The sequence below is a fragment of the Plasmodium knowlesi genome (genome assembly GCF_000006355.2).
Source record: "Plasmodium knowlesi strain H genome assembly, chromosome: 13".
Classification (NCBI taxonomy): Eukaryota; Apicomplexa; class Aconoidasida; order Haemosporida; family Plasmodiidae; genus Plasmodium; species Plasmodium knowlesi.
In genome coordinates, this window is record NC_011914.2 from 772,777 (window position 1) to 792,129 (window position 19,353).

Sequence of the window (19,353 nt, forward strand, 5' to 3'; positions counted from 1 at the left end):
TCAGGTGGAGCATATATTGCTCATACTGTAGGTTGTTGAAAATGAATGTATAGTAACGTGCGCCACTCAAAATGGGTGGGAGGGTGAAAATCTCCAAAGTGCACACATTCCTAATCACACAAGAGGAGTGGTAAAAAAAAAAAAAAAAAAAAAAAAAAAAAATTAATTTTAAGTCATATGTTATAGGGGAGGGGGAAAAAGGAAAAAGGAATGAACGAAAAGGTGTGAGAAGCAACAAAAAAAGGGGACGAAGGTGTAGCAAAAATGGGGCCAACATACGGAAGGCAAGGTGCAAATAGGGAGTGTTTTCTCCCGAACGTTTCCTTCGTTTAACTTGAAAAAGGATAGAAGATTAAAAGAGAGTGCGCGCATGTAGGGCTACTAAACATGGGGCTACCACACACGTGGGCCGCCTCCAAATGAGGTACCAACAAATGGACATATACCTAGCCATACATATGGGTGATCGTAGGATAGGATAGGATAGGTATCTCCCCTCCAAGGGAACGAATCCACTTATCTACTCAACGAGTACGTGTTGTTGTAAGGCATTTGGTTGCTCGAATTCATACTGGTATACATCATATGGGCCATGTAGGGCTGTTGGGGGGTACCCATGATGGGTTGTTGCATTGTATAAGGTTGTGTGGGAGCCATTTGTGGTTGAACAGGGCCATTTAACTGCATATAGTGCTCCTCTCCCTTTTTTAACTGCACTTTTAAGTGTTTGCCTGAGACGTAAAATCCATGCATTCCTTTTATTGCGTTCATAGCTGATTCCGGGTTGTTAAAACTGACGAACCCGTAGCCCTTGTTCCTTCCACTGGAGTCCCTTTGAATTCGCGCGCTGAGTACGTATCCGAAGTGTTGGAAGTGCTGCATGTGGGTATAGCAAATACGTACGCATGTAAATGTGTGTAAATATGTGTGTGTACATATGTATTTTTTTGCATATATATATTTACATATATATGTTTACACATATATGTTTACATATATATGTTTACATATATATGTTTACATATGTATGTGTGTGATTAAGGAGTTACGCGTTCGGGGTACCACATCGGGAGGGTACTCTCCTCCTAGTACTCAAATAATGTGATATGCTACCCCACGAGATCCAAATGAATTGACGTACCTGGTACAATTCCATGTCAGTCCAATGTGAGGGCACATGGAAAACGAACACATTGGCGCCGGGAGGACCATAGGGCGCGACAGTGTTAGCCTTCCCTTGAATAACTGAAGGGGGCGTAGTAACTGATTCCTTGGGCTTCTCCCACTGGGAATGGCCAGTTACAGAATTGTAATAATATGGGTGTCCATCGGATGTTACGTGCTTCTGCCAGACATTTTTATTTGGCGCTGGTTGTGTTTCACTGGTTGTGTTATGTTTGTAGCTAGCGAATCTGACATCTAATGGTCGTTGACTATTAGGAAATATGGACTTATAATCCAAAGCTTCTATAGCCTTGTATGCTTCCGACCTCTCCTTGTACGTAATGAATGCCCACCCTCTGGGGTTTTGCACCGTGGCCGGCACGTAGTACACTTGGGTGATCACACCATATTTGGATGCCTCCGTTTTTAACTCCTCCTGAGGAAATGGGCACGCGTAGTGCAGGAATTTGAACATGAGTTACTTACTATTATTATTATTATTTTATTTTATTTTTTTATTTTTTTTTTTTATTTTTTTATTTTTATTTTTTTTTTTTTTCCATATTCACTGTGAAGGTAGCGTTGTATGACCGCAGTCATTGACACAAAATAATCCTTGCATCCCCTATCGTGTGCATGGGGTAACAACGAGGGGGGAAATGGACTCACCTCTGTAACATCCTTGGGAATGCTACCAATAAAAATTTTCGTAGAATTCGCTGCGGACATTTTTTCCCTTCACTGCTTAGGCTAGTTAAAGGGGAAAACGGTTTGAGGGAGGTAACTCTTTCGGCTTTGAAATTATGTTGTGCTATAAAATTATGTTGTGCTGTAAAATCGGGTTGTGCCCTCTCTTCCTGAGCGGAAATGATTACAGCGTGCACAGATACGTTTGAAGGGTTCTTCCGATTTACCCGGACAAAGGCGAATCTGTCTCTGCGTCAATTGAAGACTGAGCCTATCCTGTCGCTCCGCGCAAAATGCAGCTATACACGTGTATACACTTGGATGAATAAAAAAACAAAACGAAAATAAGATGATAATTAATTTAAGGTGAATTCATCTAAGGTATAATTTTCGGGGTGTTGAATTTTTACTGTACGTTACACGTTGGCGATGATGATACTTATGGTAAATTTGTTCTTCTGAAATGAATCAGCGTAGGTCTGTTGAAATGTTTTGTGTGTGAGTCCCTCGTCATGCACATAGATGCTCATACGTAGGTGCATGTCCGTACACATATAGAATGATGTTATCGTACAGATAGACAATCGGGTTGGTTTCCATCACACAACGGGAGAGTGTTATTATATGCGTATAATTTAGGGTTTGTCCTACCCGTCTTTGTTCACATCTGCGCACTTCCTTCCTCCTTGTACATGTTCAGTGTATTTCGCGCAAGTTTTTTTTCGATACCCCACAATGAAAGGGAATAGCTCGCAATGAGACCAACCAACACGTGCGAATTGTGTCGTTCAACGGTCTCTCTCTCTCTCTTGTCCGTTGTCAATTTACACTTCGATCAATCCGCGCGGTAGTTGTTACCAGTTTGGCTAGTTCGGCTATTTTCTATTCGTCGCTGATTCTTTACCTCAGTGGCATAGTTTATGTTAACATTAAAAAGGTGCGAAAAAAAAAATAAATAAAATAAATAAATAATTCAGTTCGGTTACAGGGATGTGGGCTCAGGTTCGCTCCATTGCGTTTGCCTTAATTTTGGCGGTTGTACATGTGAGGTAGGTGAAGGCCGCGTCATGCGAGGAAAAAAGAAAGAGGGCATTCACATTCACCAAATGTTGCGAACTGCCAGCTGCGAACAAAACTGGGATGGTATGAGGAGGCACGTGCGAACTAGCGGCGACTCACGAGGCAAAGGCGCAGACGAAGGACGACATGAAACAATGAAAAAAAAAAAAAAAAAAAAAAAAAAAAAAGCAGTAAAACTAAAATGAACTGTTATAAATAAAATCAGTAAAATAAAAAAAAATAAAAATAAAAACGAAACAAAAATAGAACAAAAATTAAACAGAATAAAACAAAAAAGAAGAGCAAAAGTGAAACCCCTGAAAAATACAGATATATATAACGATAGAAATTTTGTATGGCTGTTTTTTTTTTTTTTTTTCTTTTTTTTTTTTTTTTCAACATTTTTCTATATCAAGCAGGAGTAAGAAATGAACTCCCACTGGAGGCTCTATACCGAATCGAATGGGGGTGCCATTTGCATTTGCATTAAATGTGCCTCTGCGGTACCGGAGCTCCTTCCGAAACTTGCACAGCTGCATATAATAACAGTAAATCGCGTATAAAGCGAATTCCAGAATTGCAGTATTTGTTTCATTTCGTGGAAATATATTTCTGTTTAATAATAATTGCCGCGATTTTTTTTTTCGCTTCTCTTCTCTTCCCTTCTATTTTCTTTTTTTTTTTTTTTTTTTTTTTTTTTTTTCTCACCTTTTTATGAAGAGAACCGAACCCCTCATCCAGTTGTAAATTTCACACCGCACTTTAAACTTGCGCCTGCTATATATGTATATTATATTATATTATTTTTTTTTTATCATTTGAAGAAATCTGTCCGTTCAAATTATTCTTTTTATGTGCGCTTCACCATAACAGTTAATCATGTGAGAGATGAATCGAAACGCTATTTTGTTTATCTCTCGAATGATAAAATTACTTGCTTGTAGGGTTGAAAGCGCAGTACATATTTCAGGGGAGGAGAAGGACCCCTATTTCGTACCCCACATTTTACAGCTGTACGGTGTATTCTAGTACGCCTGGACGCCTTCCACCTGCTACCTATATACGTGTGTATGTACAGATGTAAAGGCCAAATCGAGAAGGTTTCTCACGCATAAAAATTAATCATTCTGTCATCTGTATGCAGTTTTTAATATTTTTCACAGGGGAGAACAAATGTAAAAAGAGAAAACAATAATATTTTGTTTTGATTGTCATTAAAATAAAAAAGTACATGTAAATTAGTTGTGTGCATGACTGTATTTTTGTGGACCCACGAATTTTGGGATGGTCACCGTCTTAATGATTGTAAAAGAGCCGAATTGACACACGAGGTTAATTTTGAGATGCACACATTGAATATTTATTTTGTAATTTTTTTTTTTTTTTTATTTTGTAATTTTTTCTTTTTTTTTTTTTTTTTTTTTTCATTTCGCGTGAGTGCCACAGTTTATATCATTGGAAAGGGCGAAAGGTTGGTAGTTCACTTTTTGAATTGTGATGAGAAAATTTCTAGACCTGACGCTCCCGATAAGATTTAATGAAAAAGGGAACGGAGCGGAAACCGTGGGGGGATACACCGAATGGGTTGCACCTGTTATATGCTTGTATTGAATGTACCATCATGAATCTACCCTCTTCGACAGCGCAGAAGGGGCAAAAAAAAAAAAAAAAAAAACCTTTTCGTAGCTGTACAGAATGTAATAATATTATCACCTCTTAACAGAATCGGCTGGTAAGTGTATGTCGACCAGGGTTCATGGTTGGTTAACTTTGCGGAGAAATATGCAACACCAAAGAGGTCAGGGCCAATATACCACGTTCCCTTTTACATAGCAAATATAACGATTACCAGCCTGGGTGTGGACAAGCTATGTGTGAGCGCACTCAGCCTGCTAATGGTTATACACACCGAGTAGAAATTAGGTTATAGAACCTCTCGATGGCTGACTGCCAAACGGATGGGGGTAACCCACGTACACAAAGCAAAAAAAAAAAAAAAAAAAAAAAAAAAATGAAATAATAAAATAATAAAATAATAAAACGGTAAAAGGGCACTGGTATATGTGCATAATATAAACTGTGACAAAACACACACCTCAGGATAGGAGTTGCCCGAATTGGAGGATAAGCACAAAAGTTAGTGTATCTGTCTGTCTCTCTCCCCCTCTTTCTATTGATAACTTGGCGACTAGTCCTTCACATCCTCTAAAAGGGTGCACCATACGTGGCTTTCTTTTATTTTCCACATTCTTTTTGGATGATGAACTATGGAGGTAAACTTCACCCAGACGGCAACAACACCTCTGAGGGTGAAGCATTTAAAAAAAAAAATAAGAACACATAAGCGTAAAGTATATGTATATGTGTGCATTTGTAGCGAAATGAGAAGGAGCTCCTTAGTGCATACTTTTTCTGCTTGCCATTATTGGAGGGGGAATACATGAAGGGTAAAGAACATTTTCCCATGTTAATTCATCCCTCAACACAGCAGTGGTATATTCATAAAGAGGGATATTCTAAATTTGATAAAAATAGAAAAATTGTAAGGCTAATGTAATCGCCCCTTGGCGCAAAAAAATTGACCGCCCAAGTATCAAAGTTCACGAACATGTTGTGTGATTATAAGGAGGCAAAGTAAACTTTTATATCTTTCATTCCTTTTCTTTTAGTTCATGTATTTTCAAATGCCGCGAACATAGCTCTCTCTCTGTCGTGCATATTTCCAAAATTGGCAATTATACATTTTTCCCTATTGCGATTTTTTTTTTTTTTTTTTTTTTTTTTTTTTTTTTTCCTCCCATGGGTAATTTTTATGCGCTGAATTATTCTTTTAAATTGTTCTTTTGAAGAGGCCACAATTTTTCCCTTTTCCTTTCTGTTTTTTTTTTTTTTTTTTTTTCTTTTTTTCTTTTTCACGCATTTTGATACATGTTGATGCGTTATTTTAATTTTTCCATTTATGGGTTTTTCCCATGTATGTTTTTTTTTTTTTTTTTTTTTTTTTTCTGCCTCTTCTTCCCCCGCGGGAATGAATTACCATTTGCGAGGTTTATTTTCCCCCTCTGGCAGGGTCGTATAAGCAGAAGAGGGATGAAGAGAGTGGGTAGTAGTACATAACCCCCCCTTTTTACTGAACCCTCTGTACAAATGCGCCCCATCAAGGATGTACATTTGTATCTCCCTTTTTAGTTTTTAATGCCGAGTGATCCACAGTAATTTGAGGGCGACGACAATGATGATGGATTATCTCATCAGCAGGGAGGAGAAGGAACCACTTTGGAATGACCTTAATTGTCATGTTTTGATAAAAAAAAAAAATAATGAATATCCTTTCCATTGTTGGAATGGCAGCAAGGACGAAGATGTTGATCTTTTGAATTTTTTAAAATACAAAAACGATGGATTTTTTTTTTATTCGGAGGAGGATAAGTGCGTAGCTGAGGTACCCCCCAAGGGTGCAACGGTATTACCAGAATATGGAACCACAATAGGAAAAGAGGGAGTAGGAGGTGTAGCTGGTTTCCAGGGTACAACCAAAAGGAAACGAATGCACTTCGAGTCCGATGGACGGGTTGCCAACCTCCTGGAGAGTTACACCTCTGACGGATTGACACACAAGAACCGTTTGGAAGACCCGCCACGGGGAGGTGCCACGAAGAGTGTGAACAGTAGCGCCCCCTTGAAAATATCCCCGGATAATCCTGAAAATGGGGAAGCAAATGTGAAAGAAAATGGGGAAGCAAATGGGGGAGCAGATGTGAAAGAAAATGTGAAAGAAAATGTGAAAGAAAATGAGCAAAAAGATGCCTCGAAGAAGCTGAAAATTGACAATTTGGATAATCTGGAGAAATTCCATTTGAGTGGATATGCGACATCGGCGTGTGAGGATCTAGACCCACGGGAAGGGAATGATTTGGCTCGTTCTTCGAGGGAGGAAGAAGGAGGAAAGGTTGCAACGATTGACAGTACAACGTTGTCATTATTGCAGATGGAAAAAGACGAAGAGGGGGAGAACCGTCATGATGATCCCTCAGTTAGCGTTACCGAGTGCCTTGCCTTCGTGTGGGAAGACAAAATGGTGAAAATGCCGAAAAGTTGGCAGGCCAGAAGTTGCGCGACGGAAGGAAATGACTGCAGTGGGGGAGGAGGTGGAGCTGGGAACTCGTCCAACAGTTGTAGCAACGGTGGTGGAAATGGTGGCGGCAATGGTGGCGGCAACGGAGGGGGAAGCGCGGGAAGTGGAGGAAACCATGGGAGCAGTGGAGACGATGGGAAGGGAAATGAGAATCGTGGAAATGGACACTTGGATGGTGGCCACCAAGTAGATAACCAGGAGGATGAGGAGAACGAGGAGAAAAGGAACGAACAGAAAAAACGCAAACTGGGCGAGGAGAGCATGCATGGTAGTTTTACAAACGGTGGGAATGCTCTACACATGGGCGTTGGGGACACCAAAATGAATTACTTGCCCAACGGAAATGGAATGCTTAATGGAGGGATAGGCATCATCCCCCCTCACTCCAGTACACACAATGAACTGATTGATCAGGACAGAGCAATATCTAGTGCTCAAAGGAAAATGTCAGTAGGCGGTAATTACAGTAACAGTAGTAGTAGTATGAGCAAAGTGGAAAGTGGTCCCCTCATTTTTTCCTCTGGCAACAAGATACCGTTACAGAGTATGAGTGGCGCGAGCGGGAATGTATCTCACATGAATGGAGTGAAACATAATCCTGAAGGTGGAAATGCCAGAAACGGAACCATTTTGGGGGCGAATAAAATTGTCGGCATGAACAGTTTTAACGGTAACATGAGCTTCTCGAAGAATAAGCTTTTTATGGGAAACCCGCAAATGAGCTTTGTGAGCAATGCAAATGTGGGTGGTGTCAAGGGATCGCGAATTAACAACATGGGTGATCTGGGCCGCATGGGTGATGTGAGTCGCATGGGTGAACTGAGTCGCATGGGTGAAGCGGGCCGAATGAATGGCCCTCACTTCAAAGACATGAACGATGAGTATTGCCCGGAGAGCAAAAAAAGGGATACAGGAAAAAAAGAAATTATGGAAGGACCATTAAAAAGCAACGACATGAACAACTACCCTAACAGTGCCATCGGCATGGTAAACAACAACATGAACATGTTGCCCCCTCATGGAATGAATAGCACGAACGCATTTTTAAACAATAGCATGGGTCGAATGAACAGTCTGAATGGAATGAAAGGGATTGGAAATCAATACAATGCAATGAATGTATCACCTATGATGGGTCCAGGTGGTAATAACTCTTACAATTTCCATGTGCCTGCGGCCCATCCATATGGTGGAATGAATTTGTCGAACTCCATTGGGATGATGGGGGGTGGTGTAGGAAACGCCCCCGGGATGGGAGGTGGGATTTTGCCCGCAAGTCCCATGGGCGACATGCACGGAGGGATGATGGGCGGGTTGATGAGTGGCCCGCATGGAAGTATCCCTCTGGTGAGCAGTTCGAGTAGAGCAGGCAGTGCGACACAAGTTGCAGGCCCCAAGGGAAACAAAAATGTAAGCTCCAAAAATGTAAACAACAAATGTGTAAACAACAAAAGTGTAAACAACAAAAGTGTAAACAACAAAAGTGTAAACAACAAAAATGTAGAAGGGAACACAGCAGAAACTGAAAGTGAAAAAAAAAAAAAAGACACGCAATCAAAGAATAAAAATACAAATAAAATGAGTACCAATACAGAGAGTAGCAAAAACGTAATTAAAAATATACGAATGGAGGATCTAACCTTTAGTGAAAATATATATTTAAAAAATGTTGATGGTCTTGATCTGAGCAAGAATTTTATCAATGGAAAATACTGCTCCAAGTTACCCCCCAATGAAAAAATATATAACATTGTTAATTACATTGTGAAAAATTCCCTTGTGGATTACTTATTGGATTTTTATAACAACGACAATTTGTTTTATAATGAGAAGATCGACTTGTCGGATGGCAACAGTGGGGTGGATAGTGGCCCAAGGACAGGTGAACAAGAGACGGAGAAGGAGAAAAACGGGGAAAACAAAAAAGACGAAGTGTGCAAAGCAGAGGAGACTTTGAATCATGATAATGCGAAACAAGAAGTTAAGCATGAGGACGACGAATTCAAGAAGGAAAAGGTTGTTGACAGTGTTACCCCAACAGGGGAGGCTACTTCAGAGAACCCTGGAGGAGAGGCGAGGAAAGAAACTGATGATGTGTTGATCCCAGATGAAGAACTGAAAGGTGAAAGCACCCCAAGTATGACGAATAAGAAGAATGCCCCAAGTGAAAACAGCAGTGTTAATAATAGGAATGAGAAGAAATTCGATGCGGTGGAAATGAAGGAAAGTGCCACCATTAATAGTAATAGCGGCAATGGTGAAAAAAACGTTAATGACGAAGGAGACGAAAGCAATAAGTACATCTTGATCGAAATAACGAAAAGCATATGCTCCATAATAAATCTGCAGCAACTGATGCCAGTGAACACCAGATTAAACAACCCGAATTTAATTTATGATTCTAACTATGAAACGATTTATTCAAAGTGGAAAAGCTTTTTGCGAAAAGAGCAGTCCAGTGGGAATGTTATAAGTATGTGTTTCTCCAGGGATTTTCTGCACAGCGTTCTTTTGTGTAATTATGTAACCATAATTGAGGATTTAAAGAAGACTGCCGTGAAGAAGAAAATAAAATTTTTTTTTCTGAACCTTTGTTTAGAGGCCGGGCTCTCCGTCAACATCGCCCTCATGCTCTTCATCAACGCGGCCAAGCAGAGCAACAAATTACAGGTGAGGAAATATTCCATTTGAAAAAAAAATGGTGCATGTATCCGTTCGTTTGAGCATCATGCGTGCGGTATTACCTGTTTTATTCTTCTCATGTTTATACACTTAACATATTTACAATGGTGTTTTTTTTTTTTCCATCCACATGTAGTCCCTCCTGCCATCTGAAACCGGTCTTGGATATCTGCATCGAGACGCAGGAGGAGCCAAAGAAGAAAACATGGGCATCATCACCTTCGAGTGCATAACGAATGACCGGGAACCCGACCACTTAATCAAGCTGATCACACTGAAAAACATTTTTTCCAGGCAACTACCCAAGATGCCTAGAGAATACATCGTGCGGTTAGTGTTCGACCGGAATCATTACACTTTTTGTCTTTTAAAAAAGAATACGGTAATTGGGGGAGTCTGCTTTAGACCGTACTTTGAGCAGAGGTTTGCTGAAATCGCCTTTCTCGCGGTTACCTCCACGGAGCAGGTGAAGGGGTACGGTACTAGGCTGATGAACCACTTGAAGGAGCACGTGAAGAAGTTCGGCATTGAGTACTTTTTGACGTATGCAGGTAGGTCTCGGCGTTATCCGGGGTGTGTGCACCTTTACCTCGGTTATAATCTTTACCGTGTTGTTCATCCTTACGCTTTGCTCATCCTTACCGTGTTGCTCATCCTTACGCTATGCTCATCCTTACGCTATGCTCATCCTTACGCTATGCTCATCCTTACCGTGTTGCTCACCCCGCAGACAACTTCGCCATCGGGTACTTCCGCAAGCAGGGGTTCTCACAGAAAATTTCCATGCCCAAGGAGAGGTGGTTCGGGTACATCAAGGATTACGACGGAGGAACGTTAATGGAGTGCTATATATTCCCGAACATAAATTACCTGCGCTTATCGGAGATGTTGTACGAGCAGAAGAAGACGGTGAAGAAGGCCATTCATTTTATTAAGCCACAAATTATTTTTAAGGGACTCAATTTTTTTTCACAAAATAAAGGAGTTAACAGTGCCATCCACCCAAGTAACATCCCGGGGTTACTGGAAGTAGGATGGAAAAAGGAAGCGAAGTATTTTCCAAAGAAGGCGCAAAACAAGGAGGTACAACTGAAGGATCAAATTTTAAGCGTCTTGGACTTCCTCGAGAAGCAACAATCGGCTTGGCCCTTCCTCAAACCTGTGAGCCTGTCTGAGGCCCCCGACTATTACGACATTATAAAGGAGCCCACAGATATTCTGACCATGAGAAGGAAGGCGAGACATGTACGTTACCTTGCGTACACGTGTGAAGGGGGAGCGCACGAACAGTGCATGTTCGCCCCTCTCCCGTATAGTCGGCCAACGACTGTGTGTACCCCCCAGCCTGTGTCTACACATGTTCATTTGACTTGTCTGTGTCTACACCTGTTCATTTGACTTGACTGTGTCCACACCTGTTCATTTGACTTGACTGTGTCCACACCTGTTCATTTGACTTGACTGTGTCTACACCTGTTCATTTGACTTGACTGTGTCCACACCTGTTCACCCCCCCTCCTTTCAGGGCGAGTATAAAACAAAGGAAGACTTCGGAATAGAGCTAAAGCGTATGTTCGACAACTGCCGCCTGTACAACGCGCCCACGACCATCTACTTCAAGTACGCCAACGAGTTGCAGGCGCTTATATGGCCCAAGTACGAGTGCATAAGTGATGGAGGAAAATGAATTGATAATTTTGGAGTAATTCTTAAAAAGAAAGAAGAAGATAATGAAGTATGATTGCACAAAAAAATATTTGTCGAATAATGAACCATTAATTGAAGGGAAAACTACTACACCCAATATGGGGCGTTGCCTTTGCGTCGCTTAACCGGGAAAACTACCAATGTTGCGTATGTACATGTATATATGTGTGCACATTTGTATGTACATACGAATAAGCGCATGATCATTGCACTGGTGTACCTTCCCTCAAGCGACGGTAATCTTCCAACCCCATTACGTTAATTCTTCTTATTTTTTAACGTATTCCTCTGTTGCAACGTTTGCCTCAACCTTCACGTTTACCACGCTTACCGTGTTCGGTACTCGCACTCATGTTGGCGTTGATGCGCGTCTCACCTTGTCACCTTTTTTATAATTTTTTTTTTCTTCTTCCCCCTTTTTCTGATGTTTCGTTTTCCCTTGTAGTATATAACAAGGGCATTCCGCATTAACGCTGGCGTTTTTTTTTCTTATTTCTCTCCCCCCCCCATTTTTTATGTTATCTTGTGAAAAATTCCCGCCTCCATTTTCCCTCCAGTTCTTTGCCGCTTTTTTCAAAAGGTGAGCAAAAGACGCGACAAAAAAAAAAAAAAAAAAAAAAAAAAAAAAATTTTTTTTTTTTTTTTTTTTTTTTTTTTGCAAAAATTTTAACTTCTACAGAAAATAGAAATACTAAAAATATTTCATCACGGGTTTACATGCCAACTGGGTATTATCCTGCCGTATCAATTTGCCGCGTTGTATTTTTTTTTTCTCTCACCATGTGTATGACCCATTCCTTCTTAACGCTGCAAAATGAGCCACTTGGTCCCTTTGGCAATTCCCCCCAATTGCCATAAATTGCTTAAACCAAAAATTGGACATAGAAAAATTGGTCGAGTAGCCATCTGCTTTTCGCGTGCGCGTCGTAATTAATTCGTTCAAAAGTGAGTCCTTGAAGCGAATTTTCGGAAGGAGTTCTACACCATCGCCTGTGTTATAAAGAAGGGTGAACAGGTGTCCATTTGAGTAGGGGTTCACCATTGTAAATGTGGTGTTGAGCTCCCCTAGACCCAACCACAAAATGGTAATCAATGGACAAGTGAGAGGGCATTTACAATTTTAGGGTATCTACATGTATATACGTCGAACAGAGGCATAATTACATGAACATAAAAGGAAATAAGAAAACAGGGGAGGGGGGGGAAAAGAAAAAACAAAAATTACAAAATTTACTTTTTTCTCGGAGTGCTACACAGAGAGGTGTCGTAAAGGGAGGTTTTCTATTCCTAGTGTGGTTGCTCACGTAGACCGCGTTGACCTAGGGGGAAAACATGCAAACACGAATAATTAGTCACAGGATATTTTCACCAACATTGGCAGCAGATACATGTTGAATGAAATATCATTTTCTTTCTCCCTCACTTGAATGCAACGGTTTTGCTTCGAATGAGCCACGCAACCTCTGGGAAGAGTTAGCACACCGGTGCGCGCGTGCATGTAAATGTATGCACCCCGCATGTGAATTAGGCTTCGCCAAGTAGAGAAAAACGTGCACTCTGGGCCCCGCCCAATTGGTACGACGAAAATTACACACAAGATATAACGCGCAATACGCATATGCATGGGAAGACGAGTGCGCAGAGGTATGTACAGACGCCCCCTTCATAACCAGGTGTACCCACTTCATTTTTATCTTGTGCGAGAAAAACTCGCAGAAATGAAGAAACATGTTTCATCTATATGAATTGTTAATGTTCTTTTTGAGGAACCCGAGAGACAAGTATGAAGAGGAGTTTCTGGGACCCATTTTCCTTCACTTTAGTGGGAAAAATTATTACAGAAGAGACATGATTATTAATAACCGACGAGGAGAAAAGCTCAAGTGTTGTTTTTTTACACCTTTTAATTATAATGAAAATACACCTTGTGTTATTTACACTCATTCGAGTTGTAGTTGCCAGTTGGAGGCCTTGGATATCCTACACATTCTGCTGATATGTGAGTGCTCTATTTTTTCTTATGATTGCTCGGGGTGTGGACTCTCCGATGGTTACTTTTCTACCAGTGGATGGAATGAATCGCAGGATCTGTTTCTCATTTTGCACCACTTAAGGAATGTAGAACATGTGAAGAACTTTGCTCTCTGGGGCAAATATTCCGGCGCTGTTAGCTCCATCATTGCGGCGTCTCTGGACGCCAACATTAAGCTGCTGGTAAGGGGTTAGGCTTCTGGTGCTGTCAAGCAGTGGAGCGCCATATTTTTTTTTTTTTTTTCGACCTCTCGCGATATGTTGCATTTTGTTGTATAATATATTTTTCAATTCGTTGCAATGTGCTCCGCCCCCCTTTGGCCCTCCTTGGCTTCGCCGCAGATTGTGGACTCCCCCTATGTGTCCCTCACGGAGCTGTACAAAACCACATTCCACCTGAGCGCCAAGGGAAAGGGAGAAATAATTTTCAAAAACATCTGCCTCTACTTTGCAAAAAGGAGAATAAAGAAAAAGTTCCATTACGACATCGAAAACATATGTCCCATTTTCTTCATCGAAGATGTAACCATCCCCACCATATATATTATATCAAGGAATGACAAAGTTGTCCATCCAGCCCACACCCTATACTTAGCATACAAGCAGAAGAGCGAGCAAAAAATTATCTATACATGTGAAAAGGCATCCCATGCCTATGAATCATTTTCCTATGATAATAAATTAACAGCGGCAATCCGAACCGTATTATTTGGAGCAAAGAAAGCTGACGTACAAAATGTCTTTAGTGTCTATACATACATGAGGGTATTTAATGGACTCATGGAGAAATATTCACACGAGTTTTGTTTCATCGATTCGTTAATTCAAAAAAAGTTGAATAGGAAAGATAAAATTATTGACAAGGTTAAACAATTTATTTGTTTCAAGTACCAGACAAAAGCTTCCCTCTCTTCATCCACTTGCTTCAAGTAAGAATCCCACAAATCGGGCGATATATATGGTGCTAAGTAGGCAATGCCTTCCTTCACAACGCAGAAAGTACATCGTAGAGCTGCATAAAATATATAACTCTACTTGGACCAAATCTATGCGTAAATATATAACTATATCCTTTTCTTCTACCATTTTTCACAATGGAGGAGCGCAAATTGATTACTCCCCTCCTGAGTGTAGTGCCTTAAGCGACAATAGACCCATCAATGGAAGAAACACAATGCGTTATGCACTGCTCACCTTTTTCTTTTTCCATTTTTCCCTCCTCCAGCCAATCCACCATCGATTCCATCCGTCACACGAGTACAAGTAAGAATTATCCCCTTTGGGGGAAAGGCCACACGGTGCAGTTGTGATGACTCCACTGCGGTAACTTCACTGCCTTGTTATGCCTGTCCCTGAAGTGGAACAAATTAGAAAAGGGATTAATCCTATTGGCGCCCTTTCACTTGGTGCCCATTTACACAATCGCTACCTTGTCATTTTCCTCCCCCCACACACACATACCAGCAAGCGAAAATGACTACATGCAGTACGAATCATCCCAAAATTCTCTGTGTTGGAAATGCAAAAGCGTACCAGGTGAAGAGCATGAACGAGACAATCACGGGTTGAGCGAAGAACAGAACCAGCGTGAGGACCACGGACTGGTGGATGAATACGAATACCCATTTCACGATGCTCACGATTTTGTGAATGGTCAGGATGCAACAGAGAACCCGGTTAATGCATCTGCCCTAAAAGGATACGATGCGAATAAGGTACCGGCGTTCAGTCCAACATTCCAGCACCAAGGCGAGCAATCGGGGCAAAGACGGTTTAAGGTAATGCACATGCAAAGCGCGCGCAGTTCCCTCAAGTCAAGTAAGCACAGATAAGAAAAGGAAAAAGGAACAAAGTAAGGAAAACGAAATAGAACACAATGTTATAAAAAAAAAAAAAAAAAAAGATTTGCACATTCTGCAATACCATTTCCTCCCTCCCTCATCTCTAACAGAAAAGAACACGTTTAAGAAGTCCCTAACGTGGGACACCAAGTTACAGAGCGCGGTCACGTATTCCAAGGAGGACTGCCCCTTGGAGCTACTAAAAAATTAGCCTCTTCCCCTTTTCAATTTTGTACCATTATTAATGTTTTAGTTGTGCAACAGACACGCAAGGGTAAAGAACGAACATGCATGTCTACAGCTATCCTTAAAGCGGAGGTGGCTGTATTTTTTTTTTTTTTTTTTTTTTTTTTTTTTTTTTTTGCTTCTCTTCTTTTTTCTTTGTTCCGACGATTACGCATCTCTCATCTGTGTGGTCTCTGCCTCCCACACACCTCAAACTGCCCCCTCCAAACATTGTGGAGATTCTTTTTATTAAAACATATGCAGCCCGTTATTCCTACAAAACTGTAGTTTTTTTTGCCTTAACAGTAATTTGTGTGAACCCTTTATATGGGACCATATTGACCTGTCACCTGCCACAGGATGAGGCAAGTGTAGTTTTTATTACGCGCCGCTACGGTCACATTAGCACTGTTGTTGGTTTACTTTTTATGATTAGTTTGAACCTTTGGGGAAAGGGAGAAAAGGAGACGCGAAGCGTGCTCGCCCCCTTCGACCAACTTTTATGTTCCGAGTTTGAAGTGTTTCATGGGGAAATATACGATGATGCAGAATGGGAGCGACATTTGTCCACGTGGGTGTGTATGTGTATGTGTGTGGGGGAAATGACAATGCCTAGGTAAATTCGCCACACCTGCAACGACAACCACAAACACTATCATCATTGCAATCGTAATTGCAACTCCCTCCCCTCCTCTCCTTGTGCAGTCACTCGTCGCCGCAACACTTGTTTATGAAGTTGCAGAAGCGCCCCTTCGTTTTCCTCTGCTTGGGGACGTATTCCAAAATGGTGGCGGGACGCACGGATACAATTGCCTGTCCGTTGCTGTTCGCGTAGGAGGGCATAAAGTTCGACCGCGTTCTACCCGACTCATTCCTGCACACGTTCTGCGTAGAAGAGTAGTTTTCCTTATAGGCGTTCATGTTAGATGGGACGGAAAGTTTCTGCAGCTGGGGTTGTATGCGGTTCTTCACGTTAGAGTAATAGCTCCCCTGGCCAAGGCCCCCTTCCACTGATTTAGACATATCTCTTTTGGAGTCGTTAAAGGACTCCCTGATTATCTGCTCGCTCATCATTTGGTTCATGTCGTACTCGTTGTATCTGTTGTTTCCGTTGTTTCCGTTGATTCCGTTGATTCCGTTGATTCCGTTGATTCCGTTGTCGTAGGTGAAGAGGTGGTTATTTGAGGCATATCTGTCGTTACCGCTTCGTAGGTTACTTACACCACTGCCAGCTATTCGGTTGCTGCTGCTCCTGGTGTCCGTGGCCTGGTTCAAAGACACACCATAACTGCCCTCCCCTACATTGACGGAATTCCCCTGGAGAACCTCACGCAGCTCCTCCTTCGTTGTGGGCAGGTGTATGCTGACATGTGTTAAGTTAGACTTTTTATACATATCGTTTTCGCTGTAATGCCCAGTTTGCATTATACGTTGGACATGTTCGCTCGAGATTGATTCTCCGTTGTGTACACCTTGAGAACTGTGTAATCCCTGTCCGATGGATAAATATTCCTCGTTGGACATTCCTTCCACATTTCCCGCGGAGTCTACGTAGTTGTCAACTTCTTCATCTTCCTCATTCGTGGCGTCATTATACATGGTTTCATTTTTATGCTGCAGTTTTCCCCCACGGGAATTTTCATCAGATATGCTGCTGCCGACAGAGCCGCTTCTGTCGTGGCGTCCTTTAAATTTCTCCACTTGAATAGACGGGGACATTTTCACTGGAGAATATACAGCAGGGGAAGAAGAAATATCATTTCGGGACTCCACATTTCTGTACGTTTCCTTATTGTACATGTCTTGGCTTTCGGTCGCTTCTTTTACTGCGTAAAAGTTATTTCTGTTGGAGTTTTCCCTTGCGATCTGAGGGATCATCAGAGTTTCTTTGTATTCATGTTTGGTACTACTATTTATATTTATCTCTCTTTTATCCATTTCGCAGATTGAAGGAATATCGACAACATCTGTGAGAACCTCCTTCTCCATTTTTTTCACCTTCAGGACAGGAAGAACGCGCTCAATTATTAGGGGTACTTTTTTCTCTATGATATTTTCCTTATGAAGATACACAGGTATTTCTACAATTTTATTTCTGTACTCTATTTTGGGGATATGTATAATTTTCTCCTTCTCTATCAGCTTGGGCTCATACTTAATTTTGTCTAAATAGATTGGCTTAGAAATGTGCTTCGTTTTGTAGGTAATTATTGGTTTTATGACATCTACGTATTTGTTGACGAATTTGATTTCTTCCTTCTCTATTATTTTTTCAACATACTGGGTCACGGGCACTCTGACGATTTTTTCCTGGCGTATGGGCTTGAGGATTTTATTGCCCAGGTTTCTGGAGTGCTCGAAGGTGTAGGGGACGCTATTCGGCGCGTTGGACAACTTTTCCGTGTTTCCCCTGTGGGACATGTTTACCGTGTTCACCGCGGGGCGTTCCATTTTGCACACACGGGGAGGAGAGGCATACAAATGGACAAACAAACCGACAAACAAACAAACAAGTAGATGTACTTATACACGCGCGTTCGTGGTTTACTCCTCTGCCTTGGGGGGCTATACAAAGGCAAAATGAGCTGAGATAAAAATAGTGAAATATTTTTATGCAACAACGCAGGCCTCTCTGTCACTCTATCCCGGAATGTTGCTAACCGTTGAAGCAGTTTGACAAGGTAAAAAAGAGCAAAAAATGGATCCAACTGGCGTTCGCACAAAAGTGTATAGGCGATTGGAGTTGAAAAATGGCTTTACCACAATGCGCCTCAAACAATATGCGTATGAAAATACGTGCTTACAGAGGTGTTAATTAAAATGACCCCTTTGACAAAATGATGGAGGGAAAAAAATGCTTTTAAAAGAAGACAACAACGAATAAATGCCCTGTAAACATTTCTCAGACCGTATCCCACAATGTTTTGCGGAAAAGGTGACAAAACGTGTTTTTCTGGGGGAACACAGAATGGAAAGAGGTAAACTTATGGCATAAGACGGCGGAGGTGACTTAAATGAAATGTGAGTGGAACGTATTCTCAGCTCGTCTAAAGAAGTTTTTTGTAATTTATTTTGTTTATTCATTTGGTTTGTTCATTTTGTTTATTCATTCTGCGCATCCATTATGTTTTGTGATTTTTTTTATGTATTATTTATTTATATGTACATTTTTTTTTTTTTTTTTTTTTTTTTTTTTATGCATTTGCATGTACACACGCTTAGCACTGTTCAAAATGTAGAATGATCTTAATCACGTGGCTAGCTTGTTCAGATAAAAACGACCCTATGTTCACGTTTAAAGCCAAAAAAACGAAAAAAAAAAAAAAAAAAAAAAAAAATGTGCATATGCACACCCATTTTAGCTACCTATAAAGCCATTTATTTCAAGTGAACATTTGCAGGAAGGTCGCGGAAATGTTCTACGATAAATCTTTATGTGGAATACATATTTTGTTTTCCCCTTAAGGAGCTACACGCAGCACCGGAAGGAACAAATATTGATCACTTGCAGGGAAGTAGACAACTCTTCGTTTACAACCATTAAAAATGAGCGCATTTGAACTGAGCCCTGTAGTTCTCTTCAAACACTTTTGGCGTACACAACTGTTTGGAGTGTGCATTCTTTTTGTGACTTGTTAATGCTAATGTTTTTTTTCTTTTTTTTTCTTTTTTTTTTTTTTTTTGTCAAGCTGCACAGCTAGCGATTTTGAGAGAAAAAAAAAAAAAAAAATATAGTGAACTTTTTTTACAAATTGAAAATTAAGCAAAATTGTAGAGCGAACTGCTAAACCTACGGAGGCACCAAATTTGGTGTTTACCCTT

General features: G+C 40.9%; 4 protein-coding genes across 4 annotated transcripts; 2 read left to right on the forward strand and 2 right to left on the reverse strand.

Annotated features, from left to right (window-relative positions):
- Positions 1 to 516: 516 nt before the first annotated feature.
- Positions 517 to 1,893, reverse strand: PKNH_1317200 (RNA-binding protein, putative; the record flags this gene model as incomplete). The annotated part of the gene is made up of 3 exons (XM_002258055.1): positions 517 to 876; positions 1,142 to 1,600; positions 1,834 to 1,893. 3 exons carry the CDS (start codon positions 1,891 to 1,893, stop codon positions 517 to 519), a joined length of 879 nt encoding a protein of 292 aa, XP_002258091.1.
- A 4,255-nt stretch (positions 1,894 to 6,148) lies between these two features.
- Positions 6,149 to 11,414, forward strand: PKNH_1317300 (histone acetyltransferase GCN5, putative; the record flags this gene model as incomplete). Its single annotated transcript, XM_002258054.1, has 4 exons — positions 6,149 to 9,715; positions 9,864 to 10,278; positions 10,458 to 10,972; positions 11,253 to 11,414. 4 exons carry the CDS (start codon positions 6,149 to 6,151, stop codon positions 11,412 to 11,414), a joined length of 4,659 nt encoding a protein of 1,552 aa, XP_002258090.1.
- Positions 11,415 to 13,162: 1,748 nt separating this feature from the next.
- PKNH_1317400 (uncharacterized protein) lies at positions 13,163 to 15,517 on the forward strand (the record flags this gene model as incomplete). The annotated part of the gene is made up of 5 exons (XM_002258053.1): positions 13,163 to 13,648; positions 13,808 to 14,394; positions 14,691 to 14,728; positions 14,930 to 15,283; positions 15,417 to 15,517. 5 exons carry the CDS (start codon positions 13,163 to 13,165, stop codon positions 15,515 to 15,517), a joined length of 1,566 nt encoding a protein of 521 aa, XP_002258089.1.
- A 719-nt stretch (positions 15,518 to 16,236) lies between these two features.
- Positions 16,237 to 17,982, reverse strand: PKNH_1317500 (inner membrane complex protein 1i, putative; the record flags this gene model as incomplete). The annotated part of the gene is made up of 1 exon (XM_002258052.1): positions 16,237 to 17,982. The coding sequence occupies one exon, from the start codon at positions 17,980 to 17,982 to the stop codon at positions 16,237 to 16,239; it is 1,746 nt and encodes a 581-aa protein (XP_002258088.1).
- Positions 17,983 to 19,353: the final 1,371 nt, after the last annotated feature.